At 54.6% G+C, this 14,406-nt stretch overlaps 7 protein-coding genes across 9 annotated transcripts; 4 read left to right on the top strand and 3 right to left on the bottom strand.

Moving 5' to 3' along the window:
* Positions 1 to 246: 246 nt before the first annotated feature.
* Positions 247 to 1,621, bottom strand: LOC111078372 (hydroxysteroid dehydrogenase-like protein 2). Its single transcript, XM_022373018.2, has 4 exons — positions 1,358 to 1,621; positions 1,124 to 1,287; positions 845 to 1,058; positions 247 to 770 (listed from the first exon to the last, which is right to left on the bottom strand). The coding sequence occupies exons 1-4, from the start codon at positions 1,369 to 1,371 to the stop codon at positions 302 to 304; spliced, it is 861 nt and encodes a 286-aa protein (XP_022228710.2). The 5' UTR covers positions 1,372 to 1,621; the 3' UTR covers positions 247 to 301.
* Positions 1,622 to 1,670: 49 nt separating this feature from the next.
* Positions 1,671 to 4,153, top strand: LOC111078368 (mitochondrial intermediate peptidase). Its single transcript, XM_022373012.2, has 4 exons — positions 1,671 to 1,946; positions 2,007 to 2,269; positions 2,326 to 2,592; positions 2,648 to 4,153. The coding sequence occupies exons 1-4, from the start codon at positions 1,815 to 1,817 to the stop codon at positions 4,080 to 4,082; spliced, it is 2,097 nt and encodes a 698-aa protein (XP_022228704.2). The 5' UTR covers positions 1,671 to 1,814; the 3' UTR covers positions 4,083 to 4,153.
* Positions 4,113 to 4,536, bottom strand: LOC111078373. Its single transcript, XM_022373019.2, has 2 exons — positions 4,367 to 4,536; positions 4,113 to 4,294 (listed from the first exon to the last, which is right to left on the bottom strand). The coding sequence occupies exons 1-2, from the start codon at positions 4,426 to 4,428 to the stop codon at positions 4,198 to 4,200; spliced, it is 159 nt and encodes a 52-aa protein (XP_022228711.1). The 5' UTR covers positions 4,429 to 4,536; the 3' UTR covers positions 4,113 to 4,197.
* A 90-nt stretch (positions 4,537 to 4,626) lies between these two features.
* On the top strand, positions 4,627 to 6,366 carry LOC111078371 (glutamate-rich WD repeat-containing protein 1). The gene is made up of 2 exons (XM_022373017.2): positions 4,627 to 4,645; positions 4,801 to 6,366. The coding sequence occupies exon 2, from the start codon at positions 4,881 to 4,883 to the stop codon at positions 6,252 to 6,254; it is 1,374 nt and encodes a 457-aa protein (XP_022228709.2). The 5' UTR covers positions 4,627 to 4,645; positions 4,801 to 4,880; the 3' UTR covers positions 6,255 to 6,366.
* Positions 6,361 to 14,156, bottom strand: LOC111078366 (mismatch repair endonuclease PMS2). The gene is made up of 8 exons (XM_022373010.2): positions 13,964 to 14,156; positions 13,747 to 13,906; positions 13,548 to 13,691; positions 12,911 to 13,479; positions 12,214 to 12,847; positions 11,472 to 12,158; positions 11,153 to 11,406; positions 6,361 to 6,499 (listed from the first exon to the last, which is right to left on the bottom strand). Exons 1-8 carry the CDS (start codon positions 14,069 to 14,071, stop codon positions 6,383 to 6,385), a joined length of 2,673 nt encoding a protein of 890 aa, XP_022228702.2. The 5' UTR covers positions 14,072 to 14,156; the 3' UTR covers positions 6,361 to 6,382.
* Positions 6,839 to 8,915, top strand: LOC111078369 (solute carrier family 2, facilitated glucose transporter member 3-like). 2 transcript variants are annotated; one of them, XM_041592808.1, is made up of 6 exons: positions 6,839 to 7,028; positions 7,093 to 7,200; positions 7,283 to 8,041; positions 8,102 to 8,314; positions 8,373 to 8,475; positions 8,542 to 8,915. In XM_041592808.1, the coding sequence occupies exons 1-6, from the start codon at positions 6,936 to 6,938 to the stop codon at positions 8,820 to 8,822; spliced, it is 1,557 nt and encodes a 518-aa protein (XP_041448742.1). In that variant the 5' UTR covers positions 6,839 to 6,935; the 3' UTR covers positions 8,823 to 8,915. The 2 variants fall into 2 exon arrangements, with proteins under 2 accessions (XP_041448742.1, XP_041448741.1); XM_041592807.1 differs by having other exon boundaries at positions 7,090 to 7,200.
* LOC111078370 (solute carrier family 2, facilitated glucose transporter member 1-like) lies at positions 8,926 to 10,717 on the top strand. 2 transcript variants are annotated; one of them, XM_041592809.1, is made up of 5 exons: positions 8,926 to 9,114; positions 9,179 to 9,928; positions 9,985 to 10,197; positions 10,272 to 10,369; positions 10,437 to 10,717. In XM_041592809.1, exons 1-5 carry the CDS (start codon positions 8,959 to 8,961, stop codon positions 10,696 to 10,698), a joined length of 1,479 nt encoding a protein of 492 aa, XP_041448743.1. In that variant the 5' UTR covers positions 8,926 to 8,958; the 3' UTR covers positions 10,699 to 10,717. The 2 variants fall into 2 exon arrangements, with proteins under 2 accessions (XP_041448743.1, XP_022228707.2); XM_022373015.2 differs by having other exon boundaries at positions 10,272 to 10,374; positions 10,442 to 10,717.
* Positions 14,157 to 14,406: the final 250 nt, after the last annotated feature.

The following is a 14,406-nucleotide window of genomic DNA, read 5'->3' as shown; positions in this document are numbered from 1 at the left end:
GGAACATATTCGGATTCTGGAGCAAAATGGTTTTAATTTACTGTGTTTCATTGTTGGTTTAATTGATGATAGCACTAACCACACAGCATGGTACTGTATGGTTAGTGATAATAGACACAATCAGACTTATTTATATACCAATGGACTTTAGTCCACTTGACCAGAAAATTATCGATATTTTTGTGCGATAAGAGCAACGAATTCGGCAAATTCCGCGAGCCGTTAAACGTTATATCTGTTACGGCTGTTTTCCAAATCCTCCCTTTATTCATACAGTATAAATCAATAAAATAACACAAATTTACAACTTAGCAAAAGGTCCAGTATCGTCCAAAAAAATATCCGTAGCCAGCTTATGTATATTCTCCGGATAGCAGGCATATTTGGCAAGATCCTTCACTCCAACATCCAGCAAAACCTCATCGTCAATGAAGAACTGCCCGGTGTAGTCCCTCGCATCGCGACTAATAATCGCATAGGCAGCGTCGGCCATTATTTCGGGCTTGCGGGAATACAACGCCCCCTCTGGACCATTGAGCATCTCCACCGCTGCCGTGTGAACCGTTGTGCGCGGCCACAGAGCATTTACGGCCACTCCTTGGTCACGTAACTCCTCCGACATTCCCAGAACACACATGGACATTCCGTATTTGGCGATTGTGTAGGCGACGTGATTGGCGAACCACTGGGGCTTCATGTTGAGCGGCGGCGACAGGTTCAGTATGTGCGGATTGTCGCTTTTCAGTAGATACGGCAGGCAGCTTTTCGATCTGTGGAGTTTGATCGGACGCAATGAGATTGGCGGCCAGCAATAGATAAGCCTAAGCCCGGAGGGCCCACTCACACTAGAAACGTCCCCCTAGTGTTGATGTTCTGCATCAGGTCATAGCGCTTCATGTCCGTGTCGAGCGTGGGGGTTAGCGATATGGCACTGGCATTGTTGATGACAATATCGATGCCTCCGAATTTGGCCACCGCTGCCTCCACAGCCTGCTGGACTTGCTTCTCATCGCGCACATCGACAATGCAGGCCAGCGCGCGGCCTCCAGCCCGCTCGACTAATGCGAAATACAAAGGTCAAACTCCACTCCATCCAAAAATGGCGGTACTCTCCGGTACTTACTCTCCTCAGCCGCCGTATAGATGGTTCCAGGTAGCTTGGGGTGTGGTTCCGCCGTCTTGGCAGCGATCACTATATTCGCCCCATCGCGAGCTGCCTTCAGGGCTATCGCCTTGCCAATGCCGCGGGATGCGCCGGTAATGAATAAGGTTTTGCCCCTCAGCTTGCTGTATAGATTATAGAGATTAACTTGTTGAACAACTTTGCCCTCCCTTCTCCAATTGTGTGCAGACATACCCAGTGTTCTTCATGATTGCGCTGTTGCGGGCTCTGTCGAGTGCTTTCAATGGCTAGCTAAGAAATGGCACATATTTCTGGTAAACGAATGTTTAGTGAGGAAAGATTACGACAACCCTAATCGCAGTCAATCCATAGGTAAGGTAAAAGTTGATTCACTCAAGTCGAAGCTTTAAATACACTTTTACCGGGATCAAAGATCGGGCACCGCTCCACCCGCACCCAAGCAACGACAGAGACTTGTTCTGTGCGATTACATTTTATTATTGCTGACAAATTTCCAACAATATTCCAATGTCAGCTTTAGTTTATTTGCTCAAAATTGATGTGGTGCGCCAGCCCTGGCAGGAACAGCTGATGGGAATATGTAACACGAAGGAAAGAAAGAAGGTAAACAATCCACATTGGCTTGGCCCACATTCAAGCAGCTCAGCACAGCACAGCACAGCAAAGCATCATGTTACATATGAGTCGCAGCGCCACTCTGATGCGGGTGCGGCACCTGAGGCTTGTCTCCACCTGGTCGCCGCTAGCAACGGCATTCAACGCGCCACCGTCGAAGCGCATCAACTTTACCCGCGACGATGTGGTGAGCCATGAAATCCTGCAGCCTGGGGAGCCCAGATCCTAATCAATTGTTCATGGACAGGGCCTTTTCCGGATGCCCGAGCTGCGCACCTTCGAAGGCTTCTACTTGCTAAGGGACAATGTGGAGAACAAGGCGCAGGATCTCATCGCAGAGGCGATCTCCAGTCAAAGACAGCGCAAAATGGTCGACATATTCGACGAGCTCTCCGACTCGCTGTGCAAGGTGGCCGACCTGGCGGAGTTCATACGGATTGCCCACCCCAAAAACAAGTACATGGAGGCGGCGGAGCAGGCCTGCATCAGCATTTGCGGTGTGGTGGAGAGGTAAGTCCATACCCATCCAGAGAAATATGCCCTCTCAAAACTGTTTCTTACCGCAGCTTGAATACACACAAACCGCTGTACCAGGCCCTGAGGAAGGTGGTGGAGCAGGGAGACTTAAAGCCCACCACCGATGTGGATCGACATGTGGCCAGACTGTTCCTCTTCGATTTTGAACAGTGCGGAATACACCTGCCGGAAGCGGAACGCCTTCGAGTGGTGCGTCTCAACGACTACATCCTGCAGCTGGGCCAGAAGTTCATGAACGGAGCTGCCCAGCCCTCCGTGCTGCCGCGCTCCTATGTGCCAGAGTCCATAAGGAACTAGTGAGTTTATATAGAATCTGAGCAACTGAAGGATAACCATGAAATGCCCATACAGTTTCCCCACCTCTGGGGAGAATGTCATCATCACTGGCTTGTGCACCAACGCCGAGAACGTTCAGATGCGAGAGGCCGCCTACCGATTGTACCTGCAACCGTCTGAGAACCAGGAGGAGCTGCTGAGGGATCTGCTGCTGTGTCGACATGAACTGGCCAAGAGCTGTGGCTTCGAGACATACGCCCATCGTGCTCTCAATGCCAGCACAATGGAACGGCCAGAACTAGTCCGCGAATTCATTGATAAGCTGTCGGATCAACTGCGTCCGCGCGCCGAGGCGGACTTTGCGCTCATGACGCAGATGAAGCGCAAGGAGAGCGGCCAGCCCAATGGGCTGGTGGAGATCTGGGACACGCCGTACTTTACCACACAATTGAAGCGACAGTCGCTTGAGGAGCAGGCCAATGAGTTCCTCCCGTACTTCTCGCTTGGCGGCTGCATGGAGGGCCTGGACAACCTCCTCCAAGCTCTGTACGGTGTCCGGCTGGAGAACAGCGAGATGGAGCCGGGCGAGTCCTGGCACAGCGACATCTACAAGCTGGCCGTGGTGCACGAGAGCGAGGGTCTGCTTGGCTACATATACTGCGATTTCTTCGAGCGGAGCGGCAAGCCCAACCAGGACTGTCATTTCACCATCCAAGGAGGTAAGCGGCTGCCCGATGGGACCTATCAGCTGCCCATCGTTGTGGTTATGCTGGGACTGGCGCAACCCCGATGGACTGGACCGACTCTGCTGTCGCCTGCTCGGGTGGATAATCTATTCCACGAAATGGGCCATGCCATGCACTCGATGCTGGCGCGGACCGAGTACCAGCACGTGACGGGCACACGATGCGCCACGGACTTTGCGGAAGTTCCCAGTGTTCTCATGGAGTACTTTGCCAGCGACCCCCGCGTGCTGCGCACATTCGCCCGCCACTTCCAGACGCACAAGCCCATATCCGAGGACATGTTGCAGCGGCTGTGCGCCTCAAAGCATCTATTTGCGGCCAGCGAGACGCAGCTGCAGGTCTTCTACTCGGCACTGGATCAGGAGTATCACGGGGCCATGGCACAGAGGGGCGGCAACACCACGGAGATTCTTAAGGCTGTGCAGAACCGCTACTACGGACTGCCCCATGTGGAGAACACGGCCTGGCAACTGCGTTTCTCCCACCTTGTCGGCTACGGTGCGAAATACTACGCCTATCTCATATCGAAGACGATTGCCTCCTGGATATGGCAGACCTACTTCGAGGATAATCCCTTCAACAGGCAGTCTGGAGAGAGGTACCGAGCGGAGATTCTGGCCCATGGAGGCGCGGTGCCCAGCAGGCAGCTGGTGGCCAACTTCCTGCAGCGTGAGATGACGCCCAGCGTGCTGGCCAATAGTCTAATACACGAGATCGACACGGACGAGTCCAAGATCAAGGAACTGATAGTCAGCAGAAGCTAATCCAATCCCTTACCTAGACACACGTGTAAATACATAGTCGTTCTATCCGCCTTTTATTAAACTAGTTAACTTTAACTGCCATATATGTTTGGTTTTGTGTGTTTCGTGTTTGCGTCTACGCTGGTCCCACGGCGGGCATCAGTTCCAGGCCCACAAGCTCCTTGGCCACACGGACACCCAAAAAGAAGAGGGCATAGCTCTTCACCAGCATCCTGCCAAAGGAGATTCAGATTATGTAAAGTCTTCCTACGGGGACACAATTCCTTGTGTCTGTGGGCACTCACCATTGGAACTCGTTATTGTAAATGCCGCGTATCAAATTTAGGGGATTTCCTGTCTTCACCATTTTGATGGAATGGATTTGATTCCAAGAGAATATGGAAAAAAAATAATTATTTTCTTAAATTTTGCACGAGTAATGTGACTAGTGTGACAGCGGAGTTATCGACAAAATATACCGCCTGACCCTCTGAAATATTCCTTGTCATTATCAAAATATACCGTAAATATACTGATGACACAACAAGCTTTGATGCATTGATATTCCTCGATTTTAATATTCGGTAAGCTATGACTCTGAGCGCTGAACATATATTTTCCTGCAATTAATTAATCAATTTCCTCAAAGATTAGCTAATTATAAGTACTCATTTTCATTTGCTTATTGATCAAATCATAAATCATTTAATTGTTATATTGTCTTTGGTCACACTGCTAGGAACGATAAACGAAGCGACGCACGTGGTCAAAATTAATAAATATCCCGAATTCCATAAAAACAACCATAAATAACAAACCATGGAGTCCGAAAACGAAGAGCTGAGCATGGAAGTGGTGGAGCCCGAAGACGCCGAGACCGACACAGAGCCGGAAAGCGACAGTGGTGGGTCGGAAGACGGCTCCGCACCGAAACAACCCAAAGAAGTCTATCTGCCGGGCAAAACACTGGGCGAGGATGAGGAGCTGGTCTGCGACGAGAGTGCATATGTAATGCTGCACCAGGCCTCCACTGGGGCGCCCTGTCTGAGCTTTGATGTCATTCCGGACGAGCTGGGCAAGAGCCGCGAGTCATTCCCTATGACCGCCTACATTGTGGCGGGCACACAAGCGTCCCGCACCCATGTCAACAATCTGATTGTGATGAAGATGAGCAACCTACACAGGACCCAGGACGATGGGGCAGAGGACGATGATGAGGAACTGGAGGACGACCAGGACGATGTGCCCGACAAGGAGGAGCTGAAGAAACCACAGATGACCTGCGCCCTGATTAAGCACCAGGGATGCGTTAACCGTGTCCGTGCCCGTCGTCTGGGCAACACAGTGTATGCCGCCTCCTGGAGTGAGCTGGGACGCGTGAACATCTGGAATCTATCACAGCCGCTGCAAGCGGTCGAGGATGCGCAGCTGCTCAAGCAATACGAACAGAACGAGACACGGCCGGTCTTCACGTTCAGTGGCCACCAGCAGGAGGGCTTTGCGGTGGACTGGAGTCCCAGTGCCGAGGGTGTGCTGGCCACGGGCGACTGTCGTCGCGATATTCACATCTGGAGCCCTCTGGAGGATGGCACCTGGAAGGTGGACCAACGTCCGCTGGCGGGACATACACAATCGGTCGAGGACTTGCAATGGAGCCCCAACGAGCGCAGCGTTCTCGCATCCTGCTCGGTGGACAAGAGCATTCGCATCTGGGATTGCCGGGCGGCACCACAGAAGGCCTGCATGCTGACCTGCCAGGATGCCCACCAGAGCGACATAAATGTGATATCGTGGAATCACACGGAGCCCTTCATCGCCAGCGGCGGCGACGATGGCTTCCTGCACATCTGGGATCTGCGCCAGTTCCAGAGCCAGAAGCCCATCGCCACCTTCAAGCATCATACGGACCACATCACCACTGTGGAGTGGAGTCCCAGCGAAGCCACAGTCCTGGCCTCGGGCGGTGATGACGATCAAATCGCCCTGTGGGACTTGGCTGTCGAGAAGGACGCCGATCAGGTACAGGCCCAGGCCCAGAACGAGGAGGAGGTCAACAAGCTGCCGCCGCAGCTGCTCTTCATCCACCAGGGCCAGAAGGAGATCAAGGAGCTGCACTGGCATGCACAGCTGCCGGGCGTCCTGCTCTCCACTGCCCACAGCGGCTTCAATATCTTCCGCACTATCAGCGTTTAGTCCGCACTGATAGCCCCCCGTGCACGTGTGTCATGTCGTGCCTCCAACTTACCCTCCCGCCCACGTCCTCACTTTACTACAAAGCAAATAAACCGTAAAGCGAAATCTGTGATTGCCGAGATTGCTTTTTATTGGGGCTTCTGGTGGGCCGGGGCTGCCTCCGCATCACCAGCATCCTCCTCCTCATCCATTAGCATCGTGACATTGATTAGATGACGCATGGTGGGGCGACCGTGCGGACAGTTCTGCGAATAAGAGATACATGTGGCCCATTATAAATCATGACAGTCGCGGGGGCGGAAGCGAACTTGGGCAGTGCCATAGGGATGGATGGATCAATGGATAGATGGATAGTGCGCCCCCCTACCCACCCGCTGATGCACTTAAAGTATTATCACCCGATAAAGTTAACTACAGAGATTAGCCCATACCCCCCGCGATGCAGTCCGCCCCTGTAGTCATTCCCCTGTCATATTTGGATAACTTTGGCAGCGGTTATCGCTCGGCGCCGCATAAACGGCACCTTAATCTCCCTGTGGGCCCCTGGGACTGTGCGACTGGGGCTCTGGTGCACGAAAATGAAATACGATCGCAGCATTCCGCATGAAGCTCTTGACCAGCGTGATTCTTCGCGACAAAAGCAGCCGCCCATAAAGACAAGTTGCGCCCAGCATCAACGCCATGGAAAAGTCAAAAGCCAGCGACCATCCGGAGGAGCAATCATTGAGACAGGCAGAGGCACCACTGATGGCACACGGAAAGAAACAGATCCAGGTGAGATGAACAACTTGTTGCGTGAAGACCCACCCCACCACCCCAGACCCTACCCTTCCAGCAGGATCAGCCCAAATGGAGCTTTTCCCTCAAATTGGCTAGCATCGGATCCTCAATTGGAGCAGCCGTGCCCGTGGGCTACTGCACAGGGGTCATGAACAGTCCCGCCGTGGTAAGAGGAGGAGTTCTCCACTCGTAGGAGGAGGAGGAGGAGGAGGAGGAGGAGCATAATCCCAAACCGTTCTCCTTCCCAGCACATGCGCTCCTGGTGCAACGAAACTCTGATTACGCGCTATGACCTGCACCTGGAAGCCTCTGGCCTGGAGTTGCTCTGGTCGGCCATCGTCTCCATCTTTCTGGTGGGCGGAGCCATCGGCTCTGTGACGGGCGCCTCGATCGCCAACCGCTTTGGACGTCGCGGATGCTTCTATATATGCGGCTTGATCCTCGCCCTTGGTGCCGTCTGCTTCGCTGTCTGCCGCTTGTTGGCTTCCGTGGAGCTGCTGCTCCTGGGCCGATTGCTGGTGGGGCTGGCGGGGGGCCTAGTCACCGCCTTCATGCCCATGTACCACAGCGAGCTGGCCGCCCTGTCCCAGAGAAGTACCCTGTCACCGTGCTGCGCAATGGGCCTGACTGCGGGCGTGGTGGTGGCCCAGATCTGCAGCCTCCAGTCGCTGTTCGGTGGGGCAGATCGTTGGCACATTGCCTTGGCCTTTTATGGCCTGCTCGTACTGCTCTGCTATGCCCCGTTCAGGTGGTATCCCGAGAGCCCCAAGTGGCTGTACATAGTCAAGGGGCGCAAGGAGGAGGCCAGGCAACAGCTCCAGCTGTTGCGGGGCTATTCCCCGGACAGCGCGGCCCTGCAGGCGGAGCTCGACGAAATGGAGCTGGAAGCATCGGCCAAGGTGGAGGCCAGTGGATTCGTGGAGGTGTTGCGCAATCCCCGGCTGCGCCTCCCACTCATCATTGTCTGCGCCTTTCTGGGCGGCCAGCAGCTGTCGGGCATCAATGCGGTGGGTGTGACACAGTGTCCTGCAGCAGTCCTGCAGCATTAATCTTCTCCTGCCTTGCAGATATTCTTCTACTCTGTCTCCATATTCCGCAAGGCGGGGCTGAGCACGCAGGCGGCGGAGTGGGCCAATCTGGGTGCTGGATCCCTCAATCTGGCCACCTCGATGCTGGGTCCGCTCCTATTGGAGCGCATCAATCGCCGCCCGCTGATGCTGTTCTCCACCTTCTTCTGCACCGTCTGCCTATTTGTCTTCGCGATGATGCTCTACTTCATTGTGAGTGCTGCTGGACAGAAGTGTCCCACTCGGATTCTAATTTGTGCGATTCTTTCAGGAGAGCTTTAGCTGGTTTGCCATCGGCTGCATTGGCTGCATCTTCCTGTACATATTCTTCTTCCAGTTCGGTCTCGGACCCATGCCGTTCTTCATAGGCGCTGGTAAGACACACACACGACGAACCTTTTGCATCTCTCTCTGGATCTAATCCTTACATCCTTTTCCAGAACTGTTCGAAGTGTCTCCGCGTCCGGCTGCCATGTCTTTGGGCAGTGTTGTCTACTGGCTGTGCAGCTTCATCATCGGCATGGCCTTTCCCACGCTGCAGAATGCCTGGGGCGCCCTGGTCTTCCTGCCATTCTCCATCACCTGCTTGCTGCTCTTTGTGCTGACCAAACGCTACTTGCCGGAGACCCGCGGCCGCGATCCATCCGAGGTGGCTCCGCTCGTCGCCGACGGCTTTAAATCAAAAGTCTTGCGCACCCGCAGTGCGAGCCAATCTTCCTAGTCTAAGTCTAAGTCCAGTAAATCACCCCATGTCTGAGCCAATAAATCCCCACAACTTAGCACGTGAGGCACGTGAGAAGGAGATAAAATAAAATGGTTGAGCATCTGGCCAGGCAGTTTCGCCACAGCCGCAGAACATGATGGAGGTGGAAAGTGCCAACGCTCTGGTGGAGCTCAAGAAACAGCCCAGGACCCGTTGGACGGCACTGCTGGTGTGGAGCACTGTGGGCAGCACCATTGGATCAGCCCTCCCCTGCGGCTACTGCATGGGCGTCATCAACACTCCGGCTGCGGTAAGCTAATGTTAATCTCCCGCACACCGAATGCAGCTGGATTACGCGTGTTTTCGATTCTCAGCACATGCGGTCCTGGTGCCAGGCCATGCTCCTTGAGAACTATGGCCTGGAGATCTCCCCTACAACTTTGGATACGCTGTGGGCCCTCATTGTGGCCATCTATCTGATTGGCGGGGTCCTTGGCGCCGCCTGCGCTGGCTGGGCGGCCAATCGCTTCGGACGCCGCGGCTGCTTCATGTTGAGTGGATCGCTGCTGCTCGTGGCGGCCCTGATGTTCCTCAGCTGTCGCTGGCTGCGGTCCGTGGAGCTGCTGCTGCTGGGTCGCCTGGTGGTCGGCCTGGGCGGCGGTCTAGTCAGCACGTGTCTGCCCATGTACCACAGCGAGATTGCGGCGCTGTCGCAGCGGGGCACGCTGGGAGTCTGCTGCTCCGTGGGCTTCTCCATTGGCATGGTGGTGTCGCAGCTCTGTACGCTGCAGTCGCTGTTCGGCGGCGAGGAGCTCTGGCACATTGCCCTCAGCTTCTACGTGGTCTTCATGGCGTTGTGCTACGCTCCGTTCCGCCTGTACGCGGAGAGTCCCAAGTGGCTGTACATCGTGAGGGCGCGGCGTGAGGAGGCAATCCAGATGCTCATCCGGCTGCGCGGCTCTGATCTCGGCATAGAGCAGGAGATACGCGCCATGGACGACGAGGCCTCCGACAAGGGCACAACCCGCAGTCTGGTCGAGGTTCTGGGCGACCCAAGGATGCTGCTGCCCCTCGTCCTTCTATGCGCGTATCAGGGCGGCCAGCAGCTGTCCGGATGCTCAGCGGTAATCCTTGGCTCTCGTTTTGGCCCGCTCGTATTGAGAACATTCGTCCATTCCAGATCTTCTACTACTCCGTGTCCATTTTCCGCAATGGCGGGCTCTCGGCGAGCGCCGCCGAGTGGATGAATCTGGCCGCTGGCAACGCCAACCTGGCCACCTCGCTGATGGGTCCTTTTCTGATGGCCAAGTTCAACAGACGCACCCTGATGCTGCTGTCCACTGCGTTTTGCGGCCTCCTCATGTTCTCCTTTGGCTTGATGGTGCACTACACTGTGAGCGCTTCGGCCCAGCCGCATCCTCGCCACACAAACAATCCTCATAATACCATTTCATTCCGGAATTTCAGGCCCAGATACCCTGGTTCTCGTACGGCACAATGGCTTGCATTTTCCTCTATCTGATCGCCTTCCAACTCGCCCTGGCCCCCATGCCCTCGTTCATTGGAGCGGGTAAGTAGTCCCAGACTTGGGATCTGCCATTCCTATTTTTGTTGTTGCTCTTTTCCACTCCATGCAGAGATGTTCGAGGTGCCTTCCCGCTCGGTGGCCCTGTCCATTGGCAACCAGGTGGGCTGGGGATGCAATTTCCTCGTTGGCTTTCTCTTTCCCGCCATGCATGCACTCCTCGGATCCAATGTCTTTCTGGTGTTCGGCACGTGCAGCTTCCTGGTCTTTCTGCTGACCAAATTCTACCTGCCCGAGACGCGTGGACGGGAGGTATCCAAGGTGGCGGAGTTGGTGTCCAGAGGCTTTAGAAGTAAAGTTCTACAATAAAGTCCATAAAGTCCATCTATGAATAAGTATTCCATATTTAAGCAAGAAAATGATTCCTTTCACACGCGCAAGCTCTCCTCTACTCTGCCAGACGATTGCCATGGCAGAGCTGGGTTAAACTTTTTCACGGTTATCCATCAATAAGTAATCCCGCAGGAAATGGAAATTAATTGTGCCTGTTGCAATGGCACGCCCACTGAGAGATGGCCAGATCTCTCTTCTGGAGCAGGACTAGGGTTGCTTGGCCGCACTGTGCCTCTACATCTGGCCCTATCACGTTCCTCTTTCCTCTCTTTTCCGCTTGCACCTGCTTTCTAATCTCCACACTGTTTAGCTCGCTGCTCCTCCTGCTTAGCAGATTAAAACTGCACGAGACGCGGCGACCCGGAGCAATCTCTTAATATATTTTATATCCTACTATACATATGTCCTTCCCCACCTTCCCCCTTCTTACCCAGGGCTGTTCGATTTCCCCCATTTGGGTGATGAGCCGCCTCATGGTGGTCGTCCTGTTCAGAGCCTTGCCAATCATCACGGATTTGCGGCAGGCGCGAGAGGCAAACATCGAGCGCACACGCGAGGGTCGGCAGATGGTGCCCTCGGGGGCATCCTGCAGCATGAAGATGAGCTCATCGATGTCCTCCTTGCCGAATTCCCACTGTCGGCTATAGGGTTTGCCCAGCAGTCGCACCTTCTTCGTGGCGGGAGCTGCAGTAGAGAAAAGAATTGAAGAGGTTTAAATCTCCTGCCGCTGGACACAAACTGGCACTCACCCTCATGATTGATCTCGAACTTAAAGCCATTCTTCTCGAACACTGGGAGATGATCGATGAGGACCATCTCGTTGACGGCCGTCAGGTCCAAGGACTGGGGCACAGTCAGACGCTGATACTCCAGCTGGGTGTTGCGCTGGAGCGTCTCGAAGTTGTACTTCTCATCGGAGGCGTGCTGGTCCACAATGAACAGATCGTCCTGCAGCTTGACAATGATGAAGCCCAGGTTGAACTGCCCGATAATGTCCATGCGGGCAAAGTCCTCCTTGGCGATCTCCCTCTGCAGCTCGTCCTCCGCCTTGTTGTTCTGATTCGGATTGATTTCGCTCTTGAAGCGCAGCCGCTGCAGCTTTGCCCTCGTCTGGCGCTCCTTCTGCTGCTCCTCCTGTTGCCTTAGGCTGGCTGCAATCGCCTCGATTGTGGTTCGCAGCTCCCCGCTCTTGTAGTTGGCTGGCGGCTCCCCCGCGCCGTCATCGTCGTTGCCATCGAACTCAATGCGCGTGGGCAGCTCGATATGATCGTCATCATCACTCTGATCCGTGGCGCTGACAGTTTCCTGGGAGCTACCGGCTGGCTCTGGCCCGCAGAGAGGCATTGACTCTAAAACGCTAAGCCGCGTCTTCATTGGCGTCAAATTCTTGCAGTCAATGCGGACTGCCTTGGCTGGCTGCGTCAACAGATCGTAGGCTGCAGTAAAATCAAGGTGAGTAGAAAGGAGAGCCTCCCTAGACAGCATGCTCACCCTTTGACTCCGTCTCCAGTTCCTTGAGGTTCAAAAAACTCTCATTCAGATTTTCCGGCTTGGTTGGCTCAGCGACAAGATCCTCCTCCGACACTGAATCGCATTTTAGACTCGGCTGTTGGGGCGGCTCTTGGCTGAGGAAATCCTGGATCTTTTGCATTTTCATGGAGCGAGCGGCCAACTGCTCGCTTTCCCCGCACCGCCGCTTGACCGAAGCGGTCGGAGCAGTGCCTTGGGTGTCTCCCGTGCGTCGCCACTGCGTGAGCACGTCCATGAAACGCTGAGAGGAGCTGATGGGCACCTCTTTCTCTTCATCCTCCTCGCTAGCCTTGCTGGCATCCTCGGGCTGCGGCTGGGGCTGGGGCTGGGCCTGGGTCTGCTTCGGCCTTGTCTCCAGCATGCTCACAATGGTTGTGTTTTGCATTTGGAATGTGGATGGGGTCTGCCCAAAGGTCTCCAGCAGAGACTTCTTCAGGGCCAGCAGCAGGATCCTCTCGTTGTTCAGCAGCAGTTGGCGCTTGTCGGGCGTGAGGTTGACGTCCACGTCGGACCGGGCCGTGACAATGTTGAGGTAGACGAAAGGCTGCTGCTGGACGTTGTACCGATGGTAGGTGTCGTTGATGACTTTGGCAATCTGCAAATTCAGAGAAAATCAGACTTATGCTCTGGGGCGAAGGGGGACAGATGATCCACTCACATTCTTGGGATCGCAGGGCCTGGCGTTGACGAAGAAGAACTGGCGATCCCTGCTGGAGCGGCCTGCCCCATGGCGACAGCTGGATATGTAGCCCTCCAGCCGGAAATCGGCCTGGTTCAGCCGCTCCACATCCTCGGCGCTGAACTGTGTGCAAGTCGTGTCAGCTGCATCCGCGGAGGACTCCAGCTCAGCCCGCAGTCCGGCCTCGCTCAGCTGGCCCTTTTCGAAGGGCGACTTTAGGGGCACAATGTCGGCCACCTGGCGGGCCCCGAACACCGCGGATACGTTCGCCAGCACATCCTGGGCACCGTGTGTCTGCAGGACCACCGTCTTGGCTCCCTTGGGCGTCTGATTGCTGCATATAATGCGCACGCCTTTGGTCACCAGGCAGTAGGCCTGCAGGATCTGGCACATCTTGGCGAACTCCTTCTTGATGTTGCGCGTAAAGTCGCGCCGACGCACTGGCAGGGTGCTGAATAGGTTGGAGAGGCTGACGGTGGTGCCCACAGCGCGGGCACAGGGCGAACGCTTCTTGATCTTGCCCTCGTGGTCAAGTTCCACTTTGAGACCTGCCATTGGGGGCGAACATTAATCGTACAGAGTTTATGCGCCCCAAGGATTCGGTTCGGTGACTCACCCACATCGCTGGACTGGTGACGCGTCTGAACGGCCATGTCGGACAGGGCGCAGAGGGAGCTGAGTGCCTCGCCACGGAACCCGAACGTCTCCACGCCCAGCAGGTCAACGAATTCCCTTATTTTCGAGGTGTGATACTTGGCAGCTGTTGAAGACAGCTCTTTAGAGTTTGCTTTGGCTCGAGTTTTCCACTTACATACTCATTCCCTCCAGGTTGGCCTCCACCACGCCGCTGCCATTGTCACTGACCTCGACGCCTTGCAGTCCCTGATCCTTCAACTTAATCTCCACCAGCGTGGCCCCTGCATCGATGGAGTTCTCCACCAGCTCCTTGACAGCCACAGCCAAGCTGAGCACCACCTGAAATGGGGGAAAAGAAATCAACCAATATATACAGACCCTTTTTGAGAGATGTACCTGGCCGGAGCAGATTTTATGCACAGTGTCCTTGGCAATGGCCTTTATCTGGCCGGATACAGCTGTGGTGGGTGCTGGCAGCTCTACATCCTCTTCCTTCTCTGACATTTCAGTTGACCGGTATTCGATTTATTTCATTAAAAAAAAACAAAACAAAACATTTGTTCCTATAAATTCTGGCGCGTTTTTAAGCCCAGTGTGACCAAACGCTCTTCATATGCGATTTAGTTCCAGCTGGCGCAGCTGATTGATAGTGGCGCCACTGTGCAATGTAGATATCATGTCAGAAGTCGAATCTATCTAATATCCAAAGGGTCCCAAGTTAATAAAATGGACAAATACGCATGGAAGAAAGCATCAGCAGCCCTTCCGTATGTGGTGGTGACATACTCTGAATATCTCTTTCCATGAAACCCATAGCCATTATAACTCATTATAGGGGA

Source organism: Drosophila obscura, unplaced genomic scaffold (genome assembly GCF_018151105.1).
Source record: "Drosophila obscura isolate BZ-5 IFL unplaced genomic scaffold, ASM1815110v1 contig_186, whole genome shotgun sequence".
In the NCBI taxonomy this organism is placed as follows: Eukaryota; Metazoa; Arthropoda; class Insecta; order Diptera; family Drosophilidae; genus Drosophila; species Drosophila obscura.
Note: the sequence above shows the minus strand (reverse complement) of the source record. Positions and strands in the feature narration are given on the sequence as shown.